Source organism: Manacus candei, unplaced genomic scaffold (genome assembly GCF_025592945.1).
Source record: "Manacus candei isolate 608988 ecotype Guabito, Panama unplaced genomic scaffold, ASM2559294v1 h1tg000049l, whole genome shotgun sequence".
In the NCBI taxonomy this organism is placed as follows: Eukaryota; Metazoa; Chordata; class Aves; order Passeriformes; family Pipridae; genus Manacus; species Manacus candei.
Window position 1 is genome coordinate 6,442,056 of NW_026138097.1, and position 25,137 is coordinate 6,467,192.

Consider the following 25,137-nt stretch of genomic DNA (forward strand, 5'->3'; position numbering starts at 1 on the left):
CAGTGTGACCCTACGAAAGGAGTGTATATGTGAAACTGAAATTGGTTCTTAATGAAGAAAAAGTGGGGTGGAAACCCAAACTGAGAGTTTTATGTACCTGAACATCATGTGTGAGCTTTTTCCTGTTCCATGTATATAAAAATGAACCTGGTTAGGCTAATTTCTAACAGTGCTGCTGATTTATCCAGGGTCTTCCTGGGCCACCAGGCCCTCCAGGACCGCCTGGTCTTCCAGGAAAGCCAGCACCTGATTCAGGTGTAGGACCTCCTGGGTCACCAGGGGAAGATGGAGCTTCTGGGGAACCAGGCCCTGAAGTGAGTACCCATACATGATGTTGTTTCTGTCCTGCAACACTAAGTTCTAAGGCTGACAGTTTATGTAATTCTTTAAAAAAATTGCAGAATATTTTTAATTTAAGAGGTTGGATTTTATTCAAATTTTGCACAAAAAGAAAAGTCTTGTTATCCAAAGCACATTACTTCTCAGCAGGATGTACATTTGGCAGGTGGATACTGGTAATCTAGACCAGAATAAGTAAAAAGTAAGAATCCTTTTACCAACACTGCATAAGCTGCAGGGAATTTGTAGAGTAAATTGAATTTTCCTCTTTCAGGAACTCCCTTTTCTTTAGCTAGGTAGAAGCACTTATTCCTGTGGACATGTGAAATATAGTTCTATTGTAAAAAAGTTGCTAAGGTTTGAGTGTTACCTATTTGTTAATAAATCCTCAGTAAAGTGGTTTTTTCAGTGAAGAAAACCAATTTTTTAGCATTGATCAGCTCTGAGAATCCTCTCTGGAACTAATAGATTAACTCAGTTAGGTAGAGCATGGTGCTAATAATACCAAGGTTGCGCATTTAATCCCTGGCTGTTCACTTAAGAGTTGGACCTGATGATCCTTGTGGGTCCCAACTCAGAATAATCTGTAATTCTGTATATTTAGTAATATGGTTCCCTTATTCCCTATCAACCATCTGCCAGTAGCAGTTGTACTCACACTACCTTCAAAGTAGGTCACAATTACTGTATCTGACAAGGTGTAATTAGCATATATTAAAGAAATGTATTGGTGACAGATGTTAAAAAGGAGATCTCATTACATCTCAGCTGCCTTGGCATGGTTTTTTTTGAGGATAACTAAGTTGGGAGTTAATACAATATCTAAGAAGTGTTTGGCCATCAAGGTGGAAAACAGCATCCTTTGTGCAGAGAGAAATTAAGCACCTGAAAATCTTTAATATGGGATTCAAGAAGCACGTGCATAGGAAGCTGGTGAAATCCATTATTCTCTGCACCTACTGATGACATTCTAAATTAAAAAAATAGTCTGAAATGCTGACCAGATGTCATTAAACTGTTAAGCTCCCAACAGTTTTTTTTTCCCTTTTGAATCCAAGACAGGTCTAATTGTATTGAGGATTACAACTGTAATTTTAAGAAAGTCCATTGACAAGTCTTGTAAAACAGTCAGTTACCTTAATACTTTATTTGCTGCATTTGACATAGTGCTGTATTAGATTAAAAGGTGCTCTATAATAGTGTCTTTGCAATTCAAAATATGCTTTCAACTTTCCTGACTATGGCTGCTTATATGTCTTTAGAAGATAAAGTAACTAGAATGGCCTAGGATATATTGCTAAAATTTGCCATAAAATAATAATGTAAAAATGAATTCAAAGAAAATGGAGAAATATGTATTGACTAATCTTTTATTTTAAATATTAATGTAATCCCTCTTGTGTAATCTAGGATTTCACAGGCCATGGCATTAATTACTTGTAGCCACCCAATTCTCTGATGGAACAGAAATAATTGTTGTCCACTTTCAGGATAATTCCTGGGAGACGTATTAACTAAAAAAGTAAAAGTTAAATGTTAAACAGACTACTGAAGTATGTTTTCAGAAGAATCAGACCAGGACAAGTCTTCAGGCTGCTGAAGGAAAAGTCCAGCTATTAACACTACAGACCCACATATTCCCACAATTTCAGATGACCTAAGAAGCTGTCATCCTGCACAGTCTCTGGGTAAATGAAGTGAAATCCATTCCCAGTAGAAATTTTTGGATGGGAATCCTCATTTAGTAACACGTTGAAATATTTTTCTTATTAAGGGTCTTCAGCTGTGAATTCTAATTGCAGAAGACTAGCCAATTACTTGAAGTTGCAGACAGGCTTAAGTCCTTGCTAAATCAAGGACTTTGTGATGTGACATCTCTTCTCTTAAGAAACATGCCTTGGAAATGTTTGAGCTTCACATTGCATCTGATACTGATGTGATATTGACCTGATTACACATTTTCTAAATGCTACATGAAGTTAAATTGCCTCATGGCATTGTATAAGGATAGTTTCTATCATAATTTTTTCATTTGAGGTAGCTCACAAATGCATTAATATACTCTGATGAGAATAACAAATCTCCCAATGTTGCCTGCTGGCTAAAAAGAGAAACTATCCCAAAATCTCTAAAGGTAATAAGCAATTTTAGCACAACAGAACTTGAAATTGCTGAGCAGCATAGGGGAAGTAGCCAGTAAACTTTAGAACAATTATTGTTGTTAGACCAACCTCTCTTCTAATCTTCTTCTGTTTATGTAATTATGCCAAAATACAATATGAAAATGTTTGAAACATACTGAAAATATTTCTGATCTTTTTAATATTGGAAGTAATCCATTAGTTACTCTGTGACATACAGTGAATCCAAAGGGCAAAAGCAGAGAGGAAAAAATGAAGACAGTAGGAAAAGTGAGCCTTTGTGGTGATTCTGAAAACATCAGAGGAAAACAATGTTTTCTATCTGCTTCTGCAACCATTTACATCCTTCTCAAAAGCAAATGAATAAATAAACATATAAAAGATCCCCAGAGGCCCAAATACACACCTGTAAATTTAATTAAAGGCTTTCAGAGCCCAATTTTTAAAATATAGGCCATGCAAAATGGCATGTAACTGTTACCTTTCTTGCATGTGTAGTTACTGTGGGCTGGACATCAATACCTGTACTGATTGATTCATTGACCTTATGAAGACAGTTTTTCCCAGCCTGCCTATTCACTCAAAAGCATGCTAAGTCATGGATACAACACAGGAGATTGGGTAGAGAATTTAATATACATTTTTCAAGGCAAAATTAAAGTGGGGTATCATGAACAATCTGAGCACCATCAGCCAAAGCAAAGTGGCAGCACCTTTTTTTCTGCAGGAAGACTTCTTAGGAGTACTTTTCTTAAAAGTATAGGAATGCACCTGCAGGCTCAGCAACCTAGGGACACTTGACAAAGTGAGTCTTAATAAACCAAGCACTCCCCCTCATGGAGAGGTGAGGCCCAGCCTCATTGTTCCCGTGCTGGGGTATCACTAGAGTTGTGTGAATCAAGACCTCTGTCACCCTACTGGCTTCTCTGTTTGCAGTGACAACACAGAAGCCTCCTGTTTGATACCATGTCCTCTGTATCACAACTGCTTTTAATGATTCTTTAATTACCTGGCCACATTCTGATTTTGTCAATATCAAGGTTTTCTCAACTGGGTCTCATCTAGCATTGATATTGCCAAAAGTGTGGATAACTGAGATACCTGGGGATTTCAACCTCATTGCATCTTTTGTAATGTTGTCAAAACCTTCTTGGATAGCAACATTATTTTGCATGCTAACGTTATATCCACATCATGCTGGGTTTTATTTTTGTTTACTATTTTATGATTGTTTGATATAATTTTCTATTAAAATGCATCTAAATACTGTTTTGATGCAAAGCCAAAATCTCAAAAGAGAAGAAATAAAAGTGTTAAAACTTAATGGTGTGAGGTACTACCTGGTGCTACACATTAGTCTTTGATAATGCTGTATCATCAGTTGGTCCAAAATACTTAAATACATGTGCTAGAAACTGGGCTCTCGAATGGCACCTGCCTTAGATTCACTGTCATCCACAGGGTCCTCAAGGTCCTCCTGGTCGTGATGGAGTGGTTGGCCCACCAGGGTGGAAGGGAGAAAAGGTAAGTTAAATGTCTGTCTTGCTCCTACTACAGTGGAAAATCTTTGTCAATTCTAGGCTGCAAAAATCATAAATAGTTGTCCCTGCAACACATTAGCAGCTGATTTCAATATTTTTTTATTGGAATCCAGCGGCTAATGGCTTATTAGAACACATCTCAACAGGCATTTTCAAAAATCCAGAATTTCCTATTGGATACTGTCTCATTTTCTGCAGCATGCAATATTCAAAATGCAATATGAAGTACTCTGTTGTGATTTGCCACTAAAAAGCCCTTCATGACTGGGCTCAGACAGGTGAGTCTGTAGGGGGAAAAAGAGAACTCCAGCTAATCCAGCCTGGCACAGACTGACAGCACGTTATGTGACAGGTGAGGAGAGTCTGAAGGAGCTCAAACCATTTAATGTGGCGAACAGGAGACAAAGGAATGGTTGACTTTGGCTGGACACCAGGGACCCACCAAAGCCACTCTATGCCCAGATGGACAGAGAGAATGTGATGAAAGGCTCGTGTTGAGATCAACCAGAAATTACTGTCACAGGCAAAACAGACTCAATGTGGGGAAATTAATCTAATGTATTACCAATCAAAAGATCAGAATTGGATAATGGAAATAAAACCATATCTTAAAAACACCTTCCCTTAACCTCTCCCTTCTTCCCAGCTTTAACTTCACTCCCAATCTCTCTACCTCCTCCACCCCAGCCAGTGCAGGGGGATGGGGAATGGGGATTGCAGTCAGTTCATCACATGTTGGCTCTGTCACTGCTTTCTCCTCAGGAGGGAGGACTCCTTACAGTCTTCCCCTGCTCTAGGATGGTGTCCCTCCCACGAGAGACAGTCCTCCACAAACTTCTCCAACAGGATTCCTTCCCACAGGCCACAGTTCTTCATGAACTGCTCCAGCACAGATCCCTTCCACACACAGTCCTCCAGGAACAGACTGCTCCAGCATGGGTCCCACATGGCATCGCAGGTCCTGACAGGAGTCTGCTTCCAGTGTGGGCTTCCCTTCCTTCCTGAAGGTGGTCATAGCCCCCTTCAGGCACATGCACCTGCTCCAGTGTAGGGCTCCTCCACAGGCTGCAGGTGGATCTCTGCTCCACTGTGGACCTCCATGGGCTGCAGGGGCACAGCCTGTCTCACCATTGTCTTCACCATGGGCTTCAGGGGAATCTCTGTTCCAACCCCTGGAGCACCTCCTCCCCCTCCTTCTGCACTGATCTTCATGTCTGCAGGGCTGTTCCTCTTGCGTATTCTCACTCCTCTCTAATCTGGCTGCATTTGCTCCTGTGCAGTAATTCTTTTCCCTCTTTAACTCTGTTATTCCAGAAGTGCTTCCACCATCACTGATTGGCTCAGCCTTGGCCACTGGTGGGTCTGTCCTAGAGCTGGTTGGCATTGGCTCTGTCAGACATAGGGAATGCTTCTGGCAGCTTCTCACAGAAGCCATGCCTGTAGCCTGCCCGTTACCAAGATTTGCCATGCAAACCCAGTATGGAAGGCTACAAAGTTTGCATTTTAAGTACTGAATCAATATTTTTCACCCCACTTCAAGAAGGATGTGGAGAAAACAGAGACAAAGTCTCCAGGACAATTTCATCCTCTAGTGAGCTCCTACAAGACGCTTTATGCACAAGAACTTGAAAATAGCTTCCCAAGTGTACATTGTAAGCTCACATACTGTAAGAGAAATGAAAAAACAAGACTTAAATGGCCGGAATATTGATTTATTTTTGTCTCTGAAGGCTGAAGGTTCTGAGTTGTGATTTCAAAAGCCTGAGTTGTTAAAAGTTCAGCTCACATGGGAACTAGCAGCTATCCAGAAAACGCAGTATAGATATTACAAAGCAGGCACCCAAAATCTGTATCCATTGTAATAAGTGGTATGTGTTTTACATGAAAGAGTCTAGGAATAGAAAGAAGTCTAGCTGAAGTAAACTGAATCTGAATTGCATATTATAGGAAGAGACTGATGTGGAAAGGGAAGTGATTGGAAGAGACAGTAGATTTTCAAAAAATGCATAATCCTCAAAAAAAGGACAAAACTCAAATGCTTTGCCTCACTAAGCGTGTTTTGCTGCATTGTGTAATTTCATAAAAGTTCAATCAGAAATTAAGTACTACATATTTGCATCTGCTCAATACAATCCCAAGCACACTGGCATAATAGAATTTTTTGCATTTCTACTTCTAATTTTTTTCTGAAAACCTTGATTTAATCTATATTACAGTATGTATTTTAATAATTGTTACTAATTAATCCAGGGAAGATTACAGGGAGAAACTGCAGGATGCACTGAAAATAGATTCAGTTTGTTCCTTGGAGTAACATTTGACATAGGGTTTTGCCGTTGCTTTTGGAAGAAAACTATCATTTTACTCCTGGTGCTTACTCATTTTTTTCAAACCTTACTAAATTAATATTTCTGTTGAGTGAGTAAGGACAGGAGCTTGCCAATATAACAATTAATTCCACTAGATTCAGTGCAATTTGGAAAAGAGGTATTAGCATGCTGTGACTTTCTGTCTATTCAATGAACTAGAAGTGGAAAAAACCAGTATGTAAGTGAAGTGTATAAAAGCAAATCTTGGCAAAATCTTGATTGCTGCAGAGGAACCTTAAAATCATACTACTCATCACATCCTGTGTTTGGAATGGTGCCCTAGACAACGTGTGGGATCAGTTTCCACTTCTTATATCTCATAAGAATTTTGACATTTGCGTTCAGAAGCATGAGGATGTGACCTGCAATGCTTAACTAAGTGTGTTCCAAACCTTTAAAATCTGCAGCAATAATTAAAATACAATATTGCATTCTGTCAGCATATCAGACCAGAGCTGTTAATATGTTATTATAACTCCTGAATTAAAAATAGTTTTCTTTTTAACTATGAGATCTGATGTTTCAAATAAAGGACATTCACGTAAAGGACATCAGATTAATAACACAGAAATCTGTAGCATTTTTATTAAGGAAAAATATTATAAATTTGTTTTTGTTGCCTGTCTAATGCTCTTACTGCAAATATTTAGTATTGATTTTCTTTTACAGGGTGATCAAGGTCTTCCTGGTTCTGTTGGTCCAAAGGTAACAAAAAGACAGTGTCTTTATAGAGTGACAGTATCACTCTGATACAGGACATTACTGAAAAAGGGATGAGAAGCCTAAAAGATTATTGTTGTGAAACCTAATGAAGTCAACAAACTTGGCTTCTCAATTGGCCAACATACTTCCTTATGAAGCTTGGCCAACAGGTTGAGAGAGGTGATACTCCTCCACTCTCCTTTCATGAGACCACACCTGGAGTACTGTGTCCAGCCCTGGGGCCCCCAGCATGACAAAGACTGTTGGAGCAAATCCAGGAGAGGGCCATGATGATCAGAGGTGACCGATCATCTTCATGATGACCAAGGCTTTGAGCAACCTGGTCTAGTGGAAGCTGTCCCTGCCCATGGCATGGGGATTGAAACTAGATGAGCTTGAAAGTCTTTTCCAACCCAAACCATTCTGGGATTCTATATATCTACTTACTTGCATCTAATTATGCACATTTAGTATGTGAATAGACTGACTTTTTATTTTAGGGTGATACTGGAGTCACTGGATCAATAGGCCCCAAAGGAGAAGCCGGTGCTCTTGGATCTCCTGGGAAACCTGGACCACCAGGACCTCCTGGGCCTCCTGGACCCCCTGGACCTCCTGGACCACCAGGACTAAGCTATAGCTTGGGATTTGAGGTACTTTGCTATTACGGAGTTTGTTATAGGTATGAATATATTTCCTCCAGGATCACCTGTGTATTTTACAAGTATTTGAGGATGAATTTATGACAGGGAGAATAATTTTTTCTAGATTGAAATTTACCTAGGAGTAGCCTACAGTTCCTTTTACATTTGACCATAAAATTGGCCATGCTTAGACCATGGAAGTAATTGACTTCTTTGGGCAATATTCATTGAATTTAGTGGTAACAGTGTTCAGGTACTATTTTTGATGCTTATATCATTGCTAATATAAAATACTCAAATACTGTACTACAAGGGAAAATTCTTTATCACTTTTTCTTATGTAAGTAATTCAGAGCAGCAATCAAAATGTACACAGAGACCTGACAGTATTCATTAAAAGGGAACTCCAGGCCCCCCTAAAGTTATGGCATTTCCCATGCTGTCACTCATGAGGCCACAAGTTTAGTTTAGGCATGGCATGGTGTAAAGTGTAAATACAGAGACACATGTTGGTCATTTCTGACCTCATGGGCTGTTCTACATAGAAGAAAAATGTTCTATTAAAAAATAAAATTATGGATGCAAACACAGAAGGATCTCAGCTCTAACTGCAGTAAAAATATCTTAACTGGCTTTATCTTGAACTTCATCTAGTCCAAGCAAAATTGGCATATTTGTCATTTCACTATGAGGAATACTACTGTAAACAGGCTTACTAGTTCTAGCTGATCTTTTGAATGCCCACCCCTGCCATCTGTTAAGGCATCACCATGGTCTGCCAGTTTGTTAGGGTGACACTACTTTTTGGTTGGCAGTCTGTTTATTGCTGTAAGACTGTTTCTGCAAAACATTCCTGTTAGCACTTGTTAGCATCTGTGATCAGCTATGTGCAAAAACCAAATGGCATGGGGTTTGCTGGCACTTATGCTTGCCAAAAGAACAGTTTGAGCTGCAGAAGGTACCTGATAAACCCATTAAAAACATGCAGATGTCAAAAGAGATGGTGTTATATAAAGCAGGCATCAAGCACCCTCTTAAAGGGAAAAACAGACTGGCACAGAGCAGTCAAGGGAAAGGACCCAGAAACACAATTTGTGGTTTACCCTAAGCAGTGAGTGTTTGGTTTAACAAAGAGAATATAAGGACATTTTCTGTTGGTATTTGATACATTGATGGCTGATGGTGGAGCAGAATGAAAGTCTGAATAACATTCAGTCTCAGGTGAAATTACATGAAAAATCTTCCTTGGCCCCAAAAGGAAGGACTTGATTCCAGCTGTGCATTCCTTCTGCTTCTCTTGCTCCTGTGGAATTGGCAGAAAGGGCAAAAGAATTAGATCTCTCATTTTCAGTGGAGTCAGGTCAGCTGATGTTTTCCATAACTTCGGCATTAGGCTGTCCTTCAGTAGCAGCTTAAGCTCATCTAATTGGTCTCCCACCCTTTCCCTTACACCGTCTCCAGAGTGCATCACACTCATGCTAATCCTAGCCATTTCAAGTCACTAACTAGCATAAAGCTAAGTAGGCAAGGAGTGTGGGTCCTCTAAACACGACAAATTGATACAAGGGCTCATGGTCACTAAGAGGTAGAGATTCTGCTTTGTTCCTGTTCCTTTTCCCATCTCAGACATTCCTGATACATGCTTGCCCTTCACATGCACTAACAAGCAGCGTTCCATCAATTCTTCAGCAAGCCAATTTAATTTACTTAAAGTTTAGAGAACCATCCCAGAATGATCCCACACCCAAAAAGGAGCATATTTTCTGCCATTTTAGTGATGTAAAGGAAAGTGAGAGGATTCAACACATAGCACTGATGTTGAAAATGAAAGCTGTATGGCTCTGAGCAAGGAAGTGGAACAAAGAAAGATTAAGATTTTCTCTTTTCAGAAAAAGGCAAAAATTAAGCCAGCACAACTGCAATTAAAACTGTGGCTAAAAGCAAGTGAACAGTTTCCTGCTGGCATGGTTCATCCAGATGTTTTGAAGCACATCTAGACAAGTCTAGACTAGGCATAAGACAAGGGATAGGAGCATGACAGGGATGGTGCTGGGAGTGAAAGAGGTAATTATGGCAACCTGCAACTTTACTTCTTTGCTGCTTTGCAACTGGCAGCTCCTGCTTCTGCCATGGATCTGGAATGTCAAAAACAATGAAAGCTGGAGGGAGGTTGCTGCTTTCTGTGTAGTTTCCTTTAAAACTACTAGAAAATCTCCACAGAAATATGGATGCTGCTCTCAAAGACTCCCACTACACAGACTTCTTTCTGAATTCAACAGAAGGTCATGGCAATGGACAGTGTGATGGAGCAGATGACTTATAAGGAAATTCCCAGGAAACCAAGCTTGCTCAGTCTGGAGAAGGTTTAAGTCTCCATCCCTGGAAAGTTCCGAGGCCTGAGGAGACAAAGCCCTAAACAACCTGATTTGAATTTAGTGTTGACACTCCTTTCAATAGAAGGTTGGGCTAGATGGCCTCTGAGATCCCTTTCAACATAATGAATTATACAATTTTGTGATGGAAGAACATTTTTTTTCTGCTCAGTTTCAGTAAGCTGTATTTTAGGCAGGAGTTCAGCATTCAATTAGGAAGGATCTTCGTTTGCGAAAAATTATTGCTGCTCTTACCAAACTGTCTGCAATTTCTTCTGGCCATAAGTCCGTTCTGTAACCCTTACCTATGGTGTTTCTGTAGCTGGGTGGTAGGTAAATGCTAAACAGAAAAATACTGCTACAGAATGCTTAAACATAGTACATACTTAAAAGTGTGATGTTGTCTCACTTCTGCCTGGTGTTGTGCAGCCTGAAGTGCTGGAGAAATGGTGTCAAATTGGCAAGATAGTAAAGAACAGAGTTTCTGTAAGGAAGATCAATATGGTTTTATCACATTTGAGTGGAGCCTATCTCAAGAACATCATCCATTGGTCAAAAAAAAGGTTAATGAGAAAAGATAAAAATATATGTTTCTGGTTTTTACAGGACTCCAGAAAACAGAGCAGTTACAAAATTTTAAATTCTTAAATTCTGTAGCATTTTTTCTCTTCCATTAGGACATGGAAGGATCAGGTAGCCTGTTAAGTGAATCCAGAATTCCAGGATCAAAGAGGCCAAAGGTAAGTGGATTTTTTGGGGGAAAGGAGTGTAGTTTGTTGTTGGGTTGTTGAGAGATTTTTTCAAGACAAAAATGTCCTCCTTTCTACACTGGACTGGATTCACTTGCTCTAGAATGGTATTACAACAACTGTGTCCTCCAAAGAATATGAATAGTATTTCTCTGATACCTCATTAGCTAATGATTTTTAGATTCTACTCTGGTGTATTTTTGAGCTATTAAAGGATCATATAGGGGGATGATATTATCTAGCTCTCTATTTCTTTTTTTACCCCCGTAGATTCCCTTCTTGCATATGAAGATGAATTACGTATATGAAAATGAAACTGAAATGTTGTAGTTTGACAATCAAATGTGCATAATCTGACATGCCACTTTGAAACTAAAAAATTGTTCCCAGTAGTGTGGATCAATGTCATAGAAAAAGAGATGCTTTTTTTCCTCCATCACTGTGTCTCAGGACATTTTTTGCTAGTATGGGACACTTTAAATAATCAAGTAGGGAATATGGGAATATAATGCATCAGTGCCTACAGATCATTTGGATTTACTTTCATTCTTAGCAATATCATCAAAACTGCAGCCTATGATGCCTTTCCCAAAGCAGGCAATTATCCAGCATTTCCCTTACAGAACTGTCTGCACTGTTCTAGTTTGATTTTCAGATGTCCTGCCCCTGTGCTCACTCCAAAAGAAATGTTTGAACTTTCAAAGCATAGATTTGTAAGGATGGCTCTTGTTGTCCAAGTTTGGAGAAAGTGCTGCTGCTGCTGACCTTGGGTTATGATAGATGACAGACTGAACAGTAGGCAACAGTGCACAATCGTTGCAAATAAGGTGAACCCTGTACTGGAATGTATCAGAAAGATACAGATGTAGAGATGTTATTGTTACAGGCCTTCCCTCAGGGCTAGTGAGGCTGCACTGAAGTACCAAAACCATTTTCTTCTACTCACTACAAGAAGGATGTGGAGAACACAGTCCAGCAGAGACCTGTACAGAGGACATGGGACCTAAAGTCCATGGCCAATGAGGAGAGGCTGAAGGAGCTCCAGTTTAGTCTGGCAAAAAGGGAGACCAAGGCATGATCCGATAGCTGCTGACAAGTCTCTGAGGGGCAACTGCAAATATGATTAAGCCAAACTGTTCCTTGTAGTGTCAGATGGTGCAACAAGGGACAGTGGTCACAATTCACAGTTTGAGATGTTCAGGCTGAGACTTACGAGAAGCCTGTTCATCGGGAGGTTGGTGCAGAACTGGAGCAATTTGCAGAAGACCTGTTGTTGGAAGTTATCAAGACTTTGCTGGACAGAGACACTGATCTGATCTAGAGCTGGTGACAGTTCTACTTTGAGGGGATGGTTGGATTAGGTGGCCTCCACAGGCCCTGTATAACCCTATTTCTATGATTCCATGAGTCATCAGAAACTAACTGAACACTGGGGACAGGAGTGACTTTGAGCAGCTCTCTGTTGTGTTGGTTTAAAGTACTAATAATCATGAGTCACTGAAGTTATAGCTGACTCAGTTTAAGACCTTAGAGACCTTTGACCCCTTTTATACCTTTTCCTGGATACTAAAAAGTGGCACAAATTAAGTTGCAAAAATAAGAATTGAATTTGTTAGCTGAAACAAGCTAATGTCCAAAACCAGGGCCAAAATTCCCTATTCTGACCTGCCTTAATGACAGCTTTACTCTCATTTTTGGTTTTATAACAGGCTTTGTTTCCAAGTGACTCAGCTATAAATATTCAAAAAATGTCTTGTTGCAGTTGAAAAAAATTTTCCTATCACTGCTCAATTAGTCTGCAAAGTTTGAGTCAGTAAAAAAGGTAAATAAGAATTTTGTTGTAATCATGAAAATGCTTTTATGTACTAACTGTTACTGCATTATGAGCCACTTACACCCATGAGAACTCCAGAGTCCCCAGTTGAGTTCGGGTGAAAACAGAGTATCTGCTTCTAAGAGGGTTGCAACTCGAAGCATTTGGCAGGAAATATATTACATTTACTATAACTATGTGTAGGAAATAAATTACATTTATTGGCACTATATTTGTACCTGTTGAAATTTTTATTCATCTTTTATCAGAAAATAGTTGTTATGTTTTGAAGTAGAAGTATCAAATTTATTTTGTCTGTGGGCTCAGCTCTCATTTCCAGGGTTTCTATTCTCTTTCTTCCACAGATCAGTGTAAAGTTTTGTTTGTGTTTTAGCATTATTTAGCATTTATTAGTGCCTTTCTGTTCCGGATAAAGACAACTCAATCACTTTGCTGAATTCCTTTTTTTCTTCCATTCAACTCTTGAAAGTGATCAATAATGAACTGTTGTCCATTTTACCATCAAAGAGTCATAATTGTACTTTACAACTGATGTCACCATACAGAGACATGATAGGAATTCGCATTTCCAAATGTTTTTTGAAACAAACCTTTTGGGAAACTGCTTTTAAACCAAGCAAGACTGTGTTACCTCTAAACTGGTAACATATGTTAATTTTAGCCAAGAAACCAAATTCAAAAAATTGTAAGCAATTGCAACAAATGCGATTGAATAACTTTATTTCTAACATTTTCTAAAAATATGTGAAGTATTCCGTGACAACACTAAAGTTGTCTTCGTAAGAAGAAATCTTTAGATCTTTGCATGATAACATAGAGCAAGGCAGTATTTGTCAGAACAACCACCCTAAAACAATGCTTATATTTTATTACTCTCTGTTGATACTGTTACAAAAAAACATTGTTTTTGTAACAGTTGTGGTTGTGAATTAGGTTTTTTTCTGACAAAAATTATTAGGAAATGCTACACAGATTTAGCAGTAAATTCACTGTGTTTTTATAGGGTTCTGCAGGGAGACAAGGACAGCGTGGACCATTAGGACCAAAGGTACAAACACTTGAAAGATAATCTATTTGGCTTTGGCATGTATTTTTGATATTTTTTTATTTCTATATTCCCAGAATTTGCCTGAACAAAACATCTTCTGTTTAATATTCGTATACTAATTAAGTATTAGACAAGTTTTGTTCCCATTTACACTGAGTATCTACCCAGAATGTTTATTATTAGAATTATTTCATATTCACACCAGAGCAATGAGTAAATCCTAGACGGGCCATTACATACCATGGCATTTGTGTTTAACATTTGGCAATTTCTCTTTTTTGGTCACTTATACATCAGTCTGGTTTCCCAGAGATTACGTGTACGCTGTTGAAAGAGAAATCTGCAGGAGGAGATGTTCTGGCATGATCCTAGAAATTGATAGGAAAACATTCTGGAAGGTGTTGGGAGCAAGAAGGGAGGTGTCATGACTACTTTGCTTTGGTTTGGATTTGAGCTCAGTAGTGACCGAATTTTTCCACTTTGGTGCTGCTATTGGTTATGTAACCCATGAGGAAAAAACGGAGAGATGAAAAACCAGAGAAGAAAAGGGCAGATTCTCAGAATGGGACCTTAGACAGGAAGTGGCTTTTCCTATTCCTACATAAAGCTTGAGTACTGTTCAGGTTAAAAGTACAGCATGACAACACCTTTTCAGCACTTTAACGTGAAGTTAAAGAAATTCAAGGTCTTCATTGCCCTGGGAAATGACATTAGCATTGAGAGAGCGGGAAATGGAAGACAGTAGGTGGGGGCCCTCCTCCTGTTCCCCTAAAATTTACACCTGAACTCACACACAGCAACAATCACTGCCAGCAATAACTGCATGCAGCTGATTCCTAGGACAATAGCCATCAAAGATCTGACCAGCCCCCTATGTCTAGAGTCTATGGAGCTCAGCCTGTAAGGCTGAAAAAGCCCCTCCATCGAGTACTACTCCTGTTAATGCTGGAGCACATTACTTACGAGTGAAAAAATGAACATTTGCACAACACGTGTTGATGAGTGATGCTGCAAAGGACTGGCAAGAATAGATGTGCTCTCACATGATGCCTCTCTGTGCACATGAGAGGTGCCGAGTCTCCATGCTGAAAATAGATTTTTTGTTAAGAACTTGTTCTCTGCCCTTAGCTAGAAATTTTGTTTCTAAGAAATGCTGCTTTACAAAGACTTCAGAAATGGAGGTAGCATGATTCCTAGGATTCAGGAACTGGACCGGGACTGAGAAGATAGTCATAAACCTCAGCCAAGAGACTTCACCATCACCTACACTAATGTTTTAGTTGTTGAGTCTTGTCACTGATCCCCAAGATACAGGAGAAACAGAAAGGAACATATTGCCTGACATCTTACAAAATCAGGTATACTAGGGCAAAATTAATATAAAGTGGTTATAATACACTATCATTCTCATGGGTATGAATTCTACACCCACTTTTCATGATTATAAATTACTTCACTAGGCAACAGTGGCAAAATACAACAACCACCCACTTCCAAAAACCAAGAGCTAATGCATCACGAGGAGTTGAAGGTATCGTTCTCTTTCATGCAGCCTTCACCATTCAAATATCCCACAGTAGTACAGCTGTCAGAGAGGACCTGCTGCGATCTGTTTTCTCTCTTTCCCAGCAAGTAAGCATAGATCCAAATTTTGCTTTCACTTTTATTATTATGAAAAACTGTTTCCATTAAAAAACAGTCTAGAGTCTTCATGCACTCATGAATATAAGCACTCCTAAAAAGCAGCAAGCATAAGCATAACATTTGAGGCAATGGCTGTAGCTCCTTGATGATTTATTCCTGCTTGTATTCTCTATCTCAAATGAAGTAAACAAAATTGCATATTCTCTGTCTGCGATGAAATTGAGGAACCATGTCCACTTAGAGCTAAGTGGAACAGTGGGAATCAGTCCCAAAGGTGAAATGGCGCATTACACAGTGGTGTGATGTAGTGGCTGGGTAGGTGGAGAGAGCAGTAGTGTGGGGGAAACTGAGTTAACTGTTTTGAAGGAACATGGTGAGTCCTTTGCAGAGGCATAAGGCCATGGTTGCATTGCTAGATCTGGGCAATGTTACCATGTGCTGATTTCAGACATCAAAATGAAAGTCCAGGTGTGTGGCTTGGTAGATGCTCAGCAAAATAATGTGTGGTGACCAGAAACTGTTGAGATGTGGGTGGCAACTGGGAGATTAAACCCCCAGAACCAATTCGCAAATGTATGCTGAGCATCACTTTACCAAAAATACACTGTGTTTTTACTACCCATTTTACCACATTTAGTTTCTCTTTTTTGTAAGGAAAGTATAAACATGTATGTTTAAAATCCTTGCAGCTATTGTTCACTGTAATATCTGAGCCATACTGTGTCTCTGTTTCAGGGAGAAAGAGGCAACATTGGTCCACCAGGTTCAAAGGTGGGAAGTTTATTTAATCCAATCTAAAACCTCATCCATTTCTTTCCTCAGTTTCCTTTCATGTCTTAATGCACTCAGAGGATAATGCACATTTCTTACTCTGTCAGCATATTGAAGTCCAGGATGGCTTCTCTGGGAAAACGAAACCCTTTCTCTGTTGAATTGTGATTATTAGGAGCCAGTTTAAGCTGGTGCTTAAGACTTCTGCTTAAAATATGGTTAAATTTGCATTTTAGAGCCTCAGGTGCAGGGTGCCATGGTGTCTTGTGAGGCCCTTTACATTTTCACCAGAACAAAAATTAAAATCAGCCAAGCTTATATATAGAAAACTAAGTTCCACATGCCTCCTACTCCTTGATATCATGGTGTGTAGCTCGCACCCCACACCAGAGCACTTCACCCGTGACACAGGTCTGTGCAGGCTCATCGCTATCTTTATCCCTGCCTATTCTACTTTAAACTCCTTTCGGAGCCCACCTCAAAACTTCTGTTTGTGTCTGTGCTGCTTGTTGCTGTCCCTGGCTGACCTGAGTGCCTTTTGCAGGGATAAGCCACCAGAGAGCGCTGATGTAACTTATAGAAAATGAAAAGATAAAATAAATAAATAAAATTAAATATAAAATCTTCTCTTGCATTTGGGACAGCACTGAAATCAAGAGTTGCTCTAGGAAACAAGATAAAAGCAATTATGCTTGCTGAGTATTTACGAGAGTATTATCACAGTCTTCTAGCAGCATCTGCTTGTTTACTTTTTTAAAACAGACAACAATGTAGCATGACTCTGCTTGCCATAAAATCCATCTGCTGTACATATTTTGAGTGTTGTCATTTCACAGAGATATTTTTCAGCATGATAATTAAAGCTGATGCATGACACATAGGACAGTTGTTTAACTCTTCTTAATCTGTTTGAGACTACAGAATATTTTCTTACTTATTCTACATACATATGCTTTCTTCTGAGGTCCTTGTTCTAGTAATTATTATTGTCTCGTGATAAGTACATTTCAGGCATGTCTTGTAGATGGAGTGTCTATGGGACTGTTTAAAAAATAATCAATCTATCTTTTCAATCTTCAGATTTAAAAATACCTTAGTCCTCTTATATTTGAGCAATGAACTACATTCTTAAAATATGGAGGGAGTTAGAAATCAGGATGCCTCTGAATACATTATTTGCAATAAAGCATCTTACCTCTCCTGGATCTTTTCTTCCAATTTAAATTTCGTTAGGAAAATCAATGGGAGAAATTATTCAGCGTTTGTAATAGTAGGAATTTTTCAGGCAAGTACCAACATGCCTGAAATGACAATACTGTGTTGCAGAAATACTGTTAGTCCAAAGTTATTTCTTCTGCCCAATTACCTTTGCTGCAGATAGATACTTAAAATTCCCCACAAGCACTGAGAGACTTAAGTCCCAAGTACCATTTTTACTAGACATGCAGATACCTAAATCCCAGTAGTTGTTTGGATGCCTAAACTCCATTAACATTCAGAGACACCTTTTATCTTGCACTTGTCTATAAAATGAAAAATAGTGCTTCAGAAATTAAACTTTATTCCTGAGCCACACATTTTGCTGATCACAGACAAAAACCAGAAATAAGTGAGAATATCCTTTCTTAATGAAGTAGACACATTAAATCTCTTATGCTGCTATCTACTGTAAAAACCTCAAAAATATTTTCTTGAAGCAGATCAAAAGGTTAGAACCAAAATAGCCTATTCCTAAAATAACAAACAAAAAACCAACTAAACAAACAAAAAAATGCAAAAAAATCCTCTAAGCTGAACAACAAAAAACCCCATACAAAACAAAACAAACACCAAAAAAACCCCCACCAATCTAACAAACAAAAAAAGCCCCCCTACTAAAACCAAAGAGGGCTAATTGGTCACTTGGATGAATCATTAGGTTGCTCTGTGTCATTTCCTTTGCTCTTTCATACGACACAGAGAAAAGCATGCAAAAACTATAGCTCACTGTTTATATGGTCCTTTAAGAGCCTTCTTTTATCCATTTTTTTCTGCATTATCATTTCTGCTTCTGTTTTTCCCATGGAATAGTGTGACTGTCAGATTCCTAGCAGTCATACACAGTCCTATATTTAACTACGGCGGGGGCTATCAAACCTTTTTGCCCCACATACCAACTCCTGAAATGCCTCTCCCTTCTCTTCCTCCAGCCTGAGAGTCACCTAACTGAAGGATGGAAATAAATCACCAAATGTATTTTGGGGAAAGCAACAAAATTCACTCTTTTGCTAACCAGAGGTGGGAGCAGTGAAGAATGACTGAAGCTGCATTAAAAAACACAACCCTGCTCTGGAGACGGTGAAAGAGAAGGAGGAGTGGAAAGAGCAGATGACTAATGAGATAATACTGACTCCATAGATGCTCCCCCAAACCTGCCTGTTAGTCCATTCAGAACCATATCTGTCCCTCCCCAGAGTGGCAGCATCCTGCTTGTATGAAACAATACAATTTAGAGAGAATAACAATGTATTTGTTGTGACAGGGAATGCCGGGCACAGATGGAAAACCAGGCTCTCCTGGCATTGCTGGGCATCCCGGAGGTGTGGTGAGTAGGGCTATCATAACCTGTGATCACATAAGACACACTGGCTCCCAAACCTATGTCTTAGGGATTAGCAGGAGCCATAACAGTACTTGCTAACAATGTGTGGAGAGCTGGGGCAGCATTTGTCCTACTTAACCTGGAGCAATTACCTCAGACACCAAACACAGGAGCAGTGTCCCTTGCCCATGTCTCCCTCATCAATCAGAAGTGATAAAGGCATCTCTAGAGACTAGTTCTGATTCCTTGATGCTCCTTCTGCTTTTAATTATTCAGAAATCAGCTCTGCTTTTAATTAGAGGAAAGCTAACAGGCTCATAGGTGATTTTAATGTATTTCTCATGCCTAAGACCCTCGAGGATTACAGAGCACTTTGCCTGGGAAGTCCCACAGGTCCCCTGACACCTTTCTCTCACTCGTGCCAGACAAACTGTCTGCATCTCCAGCACAGTGAGTTGATCAAGCTTAGAAATAACCTACCTGAAAGATGACAGTTTAGGTCCCCTGTGTTCCTCTGTCTGGTCCACTGGGAAATCCCAGACACAACTGATGTGGTTAATGCTAGAAAAGGACAGCACAGCCAGGCATGGCTGATTTCAGTGCAGTGAAAGAAAGGTTCATTGAATTAATTCCCAACTAATTAAATGTTTTTTACCCATTTTCTTCTGGTTGTCTGTGAACTCTGTCAAAAATTCTGGGAAATACTTTTAAACATCAGATTCTCAGAAGGTCTTAGTTTAAACCAGTTGGCCCCATGTGTGGTTTGAGAGAGCTGAGGATTGATCATGATCATTCCATACCTGCAACTTGCTGTTGCACTTTTTGTGAAGCTAAAAAAGTATATTTCACAATTTTTATTTTTAAATCACTTACGATAATTTTTTTTTTACTGCACACAGGGTCCAAAAGGGGAGAAGGGTGACCCAGGACCTCAGGTGAGATTGTGTGGATTTCATTCTTTCCAAAAAACCTATGTGAAATGTAGTACTTGGTATATAGGTTTTCCACATGTAATGCTTTTGAAACAGGGTGAACCAGGAGAGAATGGGAACAGTATTGTGGGACCACCTGGACCACCAGGACCACCAGGACCAGTCATAGCAATACCTGAGGTAAGCATGTTTGTCAGGCACTGAAGTATGTAACTCATCTTACAGAGAAGAGGGCTCAGCCGGTTAACAAACTGGCAGTTATGCTGTTGATATTCAGGTCATAAGTTTACTCCTTAAAACGAAAGAATCTCAATATGTCTCTGTATCAAATGGATTTGTTCTGAAAAGATTAAATAGAAAGAAAGTGGGCAAAGACCTTACATACCCCTCACAAACTCTTCAGGTGATTCTGCAGGAGTTGTGAACCTCAAATAAAAATCAACATAGAAATACAAAACTGGGAATGTTTAACTAAGCAAAGTGCTCAAGACACAGCAGTATGTAGGGGAGAGAAGTGTTTTCTGACAGTTGTCCACTATACAAACGAGAGCACTGATTCCGTTGTGGAAGCAAGAGCCAAAAGCACCAGAGGATAAAATACTGGCAGCTCATAAAAACTCTCCGGTATCCTTTAGATGCACGTACATTTTCAGTTAGTTTTGCTTTGTGGATATCAGCCTTTGCAAAGCAATACAGCAAAGCAGTAATGAAGGCTAGAGATTAGGATGAACCCCATTTCAAGCTGACAACAAAAATCCTTGTAGTTGGCTTGATGTGACATTAAGATCTGGAGAAACTGTGAGTGATTGCAGGAAACTTCACCTCTGAGAGGTGGAGGTGCCTGAAATGGCCAGCCTTGTCCATAGGAATGCATAGAAGGGCAGTAAGAAGCAATTTCTGATTGTGAGAAGGGAAAGTGTCCAGCTGAGACATCTGTATTAGGGGGAGCTTGGCTCCAACATTATCATAAAGCTGAACTACACATAACCTTTTTTTGACTGAAATAACTAGGCTTTCACTCAGGTTTCTGCTACTGTGAACAAATATAGCATCCCATAGGCCACATAACCAGTCCCAAAAATATTGTTTTCTTTATTAAATTTACTGGGATTCCATGCTGAATCTCAGGATCTTGGATCCTGAGTTGTAGATGAGCAGAATTCAGGATACATTTCCGTGTAGATTCACGGAAATGTTAGCTGTGTGAAGATCATCTAGTTTGAAGTCCTGCTCAAAATGGGACTGTCACCAGCTCTACACTTTTTCCAAGCTTTATCCAAACATTTCTGTTGGAGTTTCTAGGGAATTCCGCAATAGCTGTGATAGAAATGCTCATGCAAACTTCATGTTCTTTCTCACAGCCCTGCCACGGTGCCACTGTGGGGCCTTAATTCTTATCAGTGATTAAACAGCTCTGTTTGCAGTAATTATAAACCTCCTTAGTTGTGTTGCTCCTTAGTTCATTTATACTTGAAAAAAACACTGTGAGAGCCTCAGAGGGAGGAGAAAATGTATATGAAATGTAAAAAATATTGCTGAAGCTGACATAGCAAACTAATGGCACTAGTTTGCTGGAGGCTGCACGGCTCCCTAACACATGATAGTCACAGTCCACACATCTGTCTGGTGTATAGCTATGTCTGAAGAAACCTAGCGTGCATCCTGAAGAAACCTAGTGTGCATCCTGTGAATTCTCCAGAACTACTGTATGAACTACCTTTACCACACATTACAGAAATGTATAGAGCCTGATAAAAGTTGTATTGCATTAGGTGTATTACAAATCCATACAGAAGCCCATTTCCTTCTCTAAATGCTTTGGATTTTTAGAAGTAAGCTCTCTTAAAAAATAGGGAGCATAATATAGGTGGCTTCATATACCTGTAGCAAACAGGTGTTCTGGGGAGTTACAGCAAGAGCCTAATATGCTTCAAATCCTTTGTATTGTTAATCATATGATTTCTCTGAGGACTTGCTGTACTGGATTTTGATACAGTTAATTAAACAAGTGTGGAAGTATATGTCACTATGTATGACATTGAATTCTACCTACCTCACAAATGTTTGTGTAAGAGCAGGACATTTTATACATTTGCTGAGATAGAAGGTTAAATTTTCCAAGTGCGTTTTGTTGGCTCAGTCTCTCATCTTTCATAGTTTGCTTCAGATACAGAAAGAACTTTTGCAAGTAGACCTATCAATGGCAGTTGGAATTGCAGAACTAAAATAAATACCAGTGCCAGCTGTTGTAATGTGGATATTGGCTTGATGTGGGGTAGAGCAGCAGAGATCAATTCAGCGATTTAAGTGAACCATGGGGCAGTTAGAGAGATCACTCCCCAGGTCAGGGTCATTTAGTCCATTCATTTAACCATTGTATAGCCAAGGACAAATAGTTCTCAAGCTACAGAATTCCAGTGGACTGCTCTGTCAGAGTTGGAAGGATGTTTTCTTAGAAAGGGCTGTGTGGCTACAACTAAACAGATTCTATGCTTCTTGACCAAAATAAAAGCAGTAAAGCACTTTCAGTATTGTTGAAATATTAAGACCTGATGTGGACAGCTGTGGCTCAGGGCCAGGCCTCCCCAGCATCTGGCCAATAGCGCATTGACTGAACTGCACTGAAAAGTGGACCTTGTTTTCCTCCTCATTTAACTTGATCCCTATGTGAACTGAGGGGATTTGGCCTTCAGGAACCACTTCTAACACAGTAAAAATACATGGTAAGATAGAACTGAGGTCTGTAGTGTTTTCCAGGCTTCTGCAGTACCCATTTCCAGCCATTTCCAGGCTTCTGCAGTACCCACCAGCACTGTGGGTCTCTGGGGGCTTCCCATCCTTGCTGCCTTCTCTGTTGCCTCCTGTGACTGGTCAGGAAGTCTGCTCTGACCTGTCCTGTTTAAAAAGTGTCCCTCTGTTTGCTGCTCTTCAATATTCCAAAACACTAAAATCGGTATTTCTCATCCTTTATTGGCTATTTCGCTCTTTTAGAGCACAGTCTCTGATACTCAGTGCATTTTCATGAATGGATAACCAGAAAACCATATTAATTGTTGCTATGATTTTATCACACAAATGTAGTTGGGCGTAGTACAGAAGTAATTTCAAACAGAGAAATGTTATTGGATTTAAATTTCAAACTTTTAAACAATTATATTTGGCTGCCATTATTCATCCATAGGAACAAAAGTCCTGGAAAAAGTCCTGAATAAAGGTTAATGTTAAGTGTGTAAAGTAAAAGTCAAAATATTTTGTTCCCTGTGTTCTTTCTGTAATTCTAATTAGACCATATTCATGCCATTTGGATACAAAGCTGAAGGTTTACTTAGAACCCAAGCCAGACAATCATCCTAAAACATAACAGTGATGAAAATATTAAAACAAGGTCGTCCTTACTTTGTAGTCTTCACTTTCTGAACTAATTTGATATGTTGAAGAGTTATATTGCTGGATTGTTGATATTAAAGCTATTTTCACACCCAAACCCAAAGATAAATAACCATACACCTGGAGGAGGTGGTAAAGAGTACAATCTTTTTCTCTAATCATCACTCTTGAGCCCTGTGTTTTCAAATCTTCTTCAGCATTATGTACAGTTTCTGACTTCCAACCACAATTTCCATTTGCAGATCAACTCTGTTTATAAAATATACAATGTGCCTGATCCCAAGCTCAGCAAAGTCTTTGGGATTCTTTCCACTGACTTCAGTATAGTTTGGATTGAGCCCAAAAACAATGAATACTGAGTAATTCCACAATGAAAAGACAGCGTAAACCCAGGGCTCCTGGATTTCTGCCACCAGTTGTAGATAAAGCAGAATGATTGCAGCAGCAGGACTCTTTTATTAATGTCATTAATGTCGCAGCCGATGTCCTGTTCCCTTTCTGGGCAATATACAACTGGAAATAGAGTGGGACCAACAGAACCACACTACCCCTGAAGCAGTGTAGCAGAGCTCATGCAGGCTGGGAGATGGATTGCTGCCTGCAGGATTTAAACTGCCTTTTTATTTGACGATTTTCCAGTGGTTTTTGTAGAACATGAGGACAGGGAGTGGGAAGCAGCACCCACTAAAATTAACAAGCTTTAGCTGCATGAATCGTGCCAATATGACCTTAAAGCACAGAAAGTTGACCATACACTGCCATGCTCAGATAAGATAGGATAGGATAACTTAGAATAGGATAGGATAGCATAGCATAGCATAGCATAAGATGTGTGATGTGGCCAAGCAGGTCTGTCCTCTTTTGTGTCCTACTTCACACACCAGATTAGAAAAATAGTATTCAGACTCATAAGAATATTGGAAGTGATCTCTGGTCAAACCTCTTATTCAAAGCAGGGTAGCTTTAAACTCAGTTCCTGGATACTGTATTCAAAACAAATGTTGGAAAAGATTGTGATCTGATAGCATTGATCTGCACATGGTAACAGGCAGAAAAAGAGGCATTCAGATTTCACAATACCTCAGTGACAATATGTTTATTCATGTGCTAAGTAAATCCCTGGCACCTGAAGGCATGCCCTGCCTTGGCCTTGTGAAATTCAGATTTTCACTGCATGGAATGGGAATATAGCACTTCATACAGAGCCTTATAGAATTGGATGGCATGGCTTGCCTGTTAAGCAAATGCACTAGTTGAAGCTTCCAAGAAGATTCAGCATGTACTTCTGAATCCAAAACAAGGCTAAAGTGTCCAATGGGACTGTTGGAGTGAAAGAAATTAAACAAAGGACAAAGACACTAAGGACATCTTTTCACCTAGAACATTTATGTGGCATCAGCACTTACATATTGTCGGTCTTGAATTGTACTGTAAGCCCATATGATATAACATTGGGAACACCTATTTAAACCAGAACAGTAGCTATCTGAAACCAAAATGAAAACCTAATCATAATATCAGGACAAGAATCTGATAGGGAGCAGCCAACATGGATTTACTAATGGCAGTTCATTCCTGATTAAAATCCTTGCTTCTCTGTGGACAAGGGATGGGCACTGGAATTTTCCTGGAATTTGTAGACCCACATTCTCCCACAGTCTTGCTATAACCAAACAGATGGCATATGAAGTCAATAAGAGGATGACAAAATACATGGAAAATTGTCTAATTGATGGACTCAGAGAGTTGTGATTAGCATTCATAAGACTGCTTCTGAGTACTGTGTCCAGCTGCGAGATCCCCAGCACAAGAAAGATATTGACATAATGGAGCAAGCCCATGCAGGGCTGCCAAGATGTTCAGGGGACCGGAGTGCAGACAGGACTGGGTCTGCTCAGCCTGGCGAACAGCAGGCTAAGGAGAGGCTTTGCTGCTGTCTACAATTACCTAATCAGAAGATACAGAGAAGATGGAAGCAGCCTATTCTCAGAGGTGTAATATTATAAGATGTAACAGACCCAAGTTGGAACAAGGGAAATTCCAAGTGAAAACTTTTTTACCCTGATGATGATCAAATACCGGA

At 39.6% G+C, this 25,137-nt stretch overlaps 1 protein-coding gene across 4 annotated transcripts in view; it reads left to right on the forward strand.

The window, feature by feature from the left end:
* LOC127476215 (collagen alpha-1(XV) chain-like) overlaps nt 1–25,137 on the forward strand; it is a 126,009-nt gene that overhangs the window by 65,987 nt on the left and 34,885 nt on the right. For all 4 annotated transcript variants that reach the window (XM_051798866.1, XM_051798867.1, XM_051798869.1 and 1 more), the window contains 10 exons: nt 189–314; nt 3,942–4,004; nt 7,060–7,095; nt 7,593–7,745; nt 10,786–10,848; nt 13,695–13,739; nt 16,119–16,154; nt 18,676–18,738; nt 19,635–19,670; nt 19,764–19,847. In XM_051798866.1, the coding sequence (XP_051654826.1) occupies nt 189–314; nt 3,942–4,004; nt 7,060–7,095; nt 7,593–7,745; nt 10,786–10,848; nt 13,695–13,739; nt 16,119–16,154; nt 18,676–18,738; nt 19,635–19,670; nt 19,764–19,847 (705 nt within the window). The remainder of the gene's footprint in view (nt 1–188; nt 315–3,941; nt 4,005–7,059; nt 7,096–7,592; nt 7,746–10,785; nt 10,849–13,694; nt 13,740–16,118; nt 16,155–18,675; nt 18,739–19,634; nt 19,671–19,763; nt 19,848–25,137) is intronic.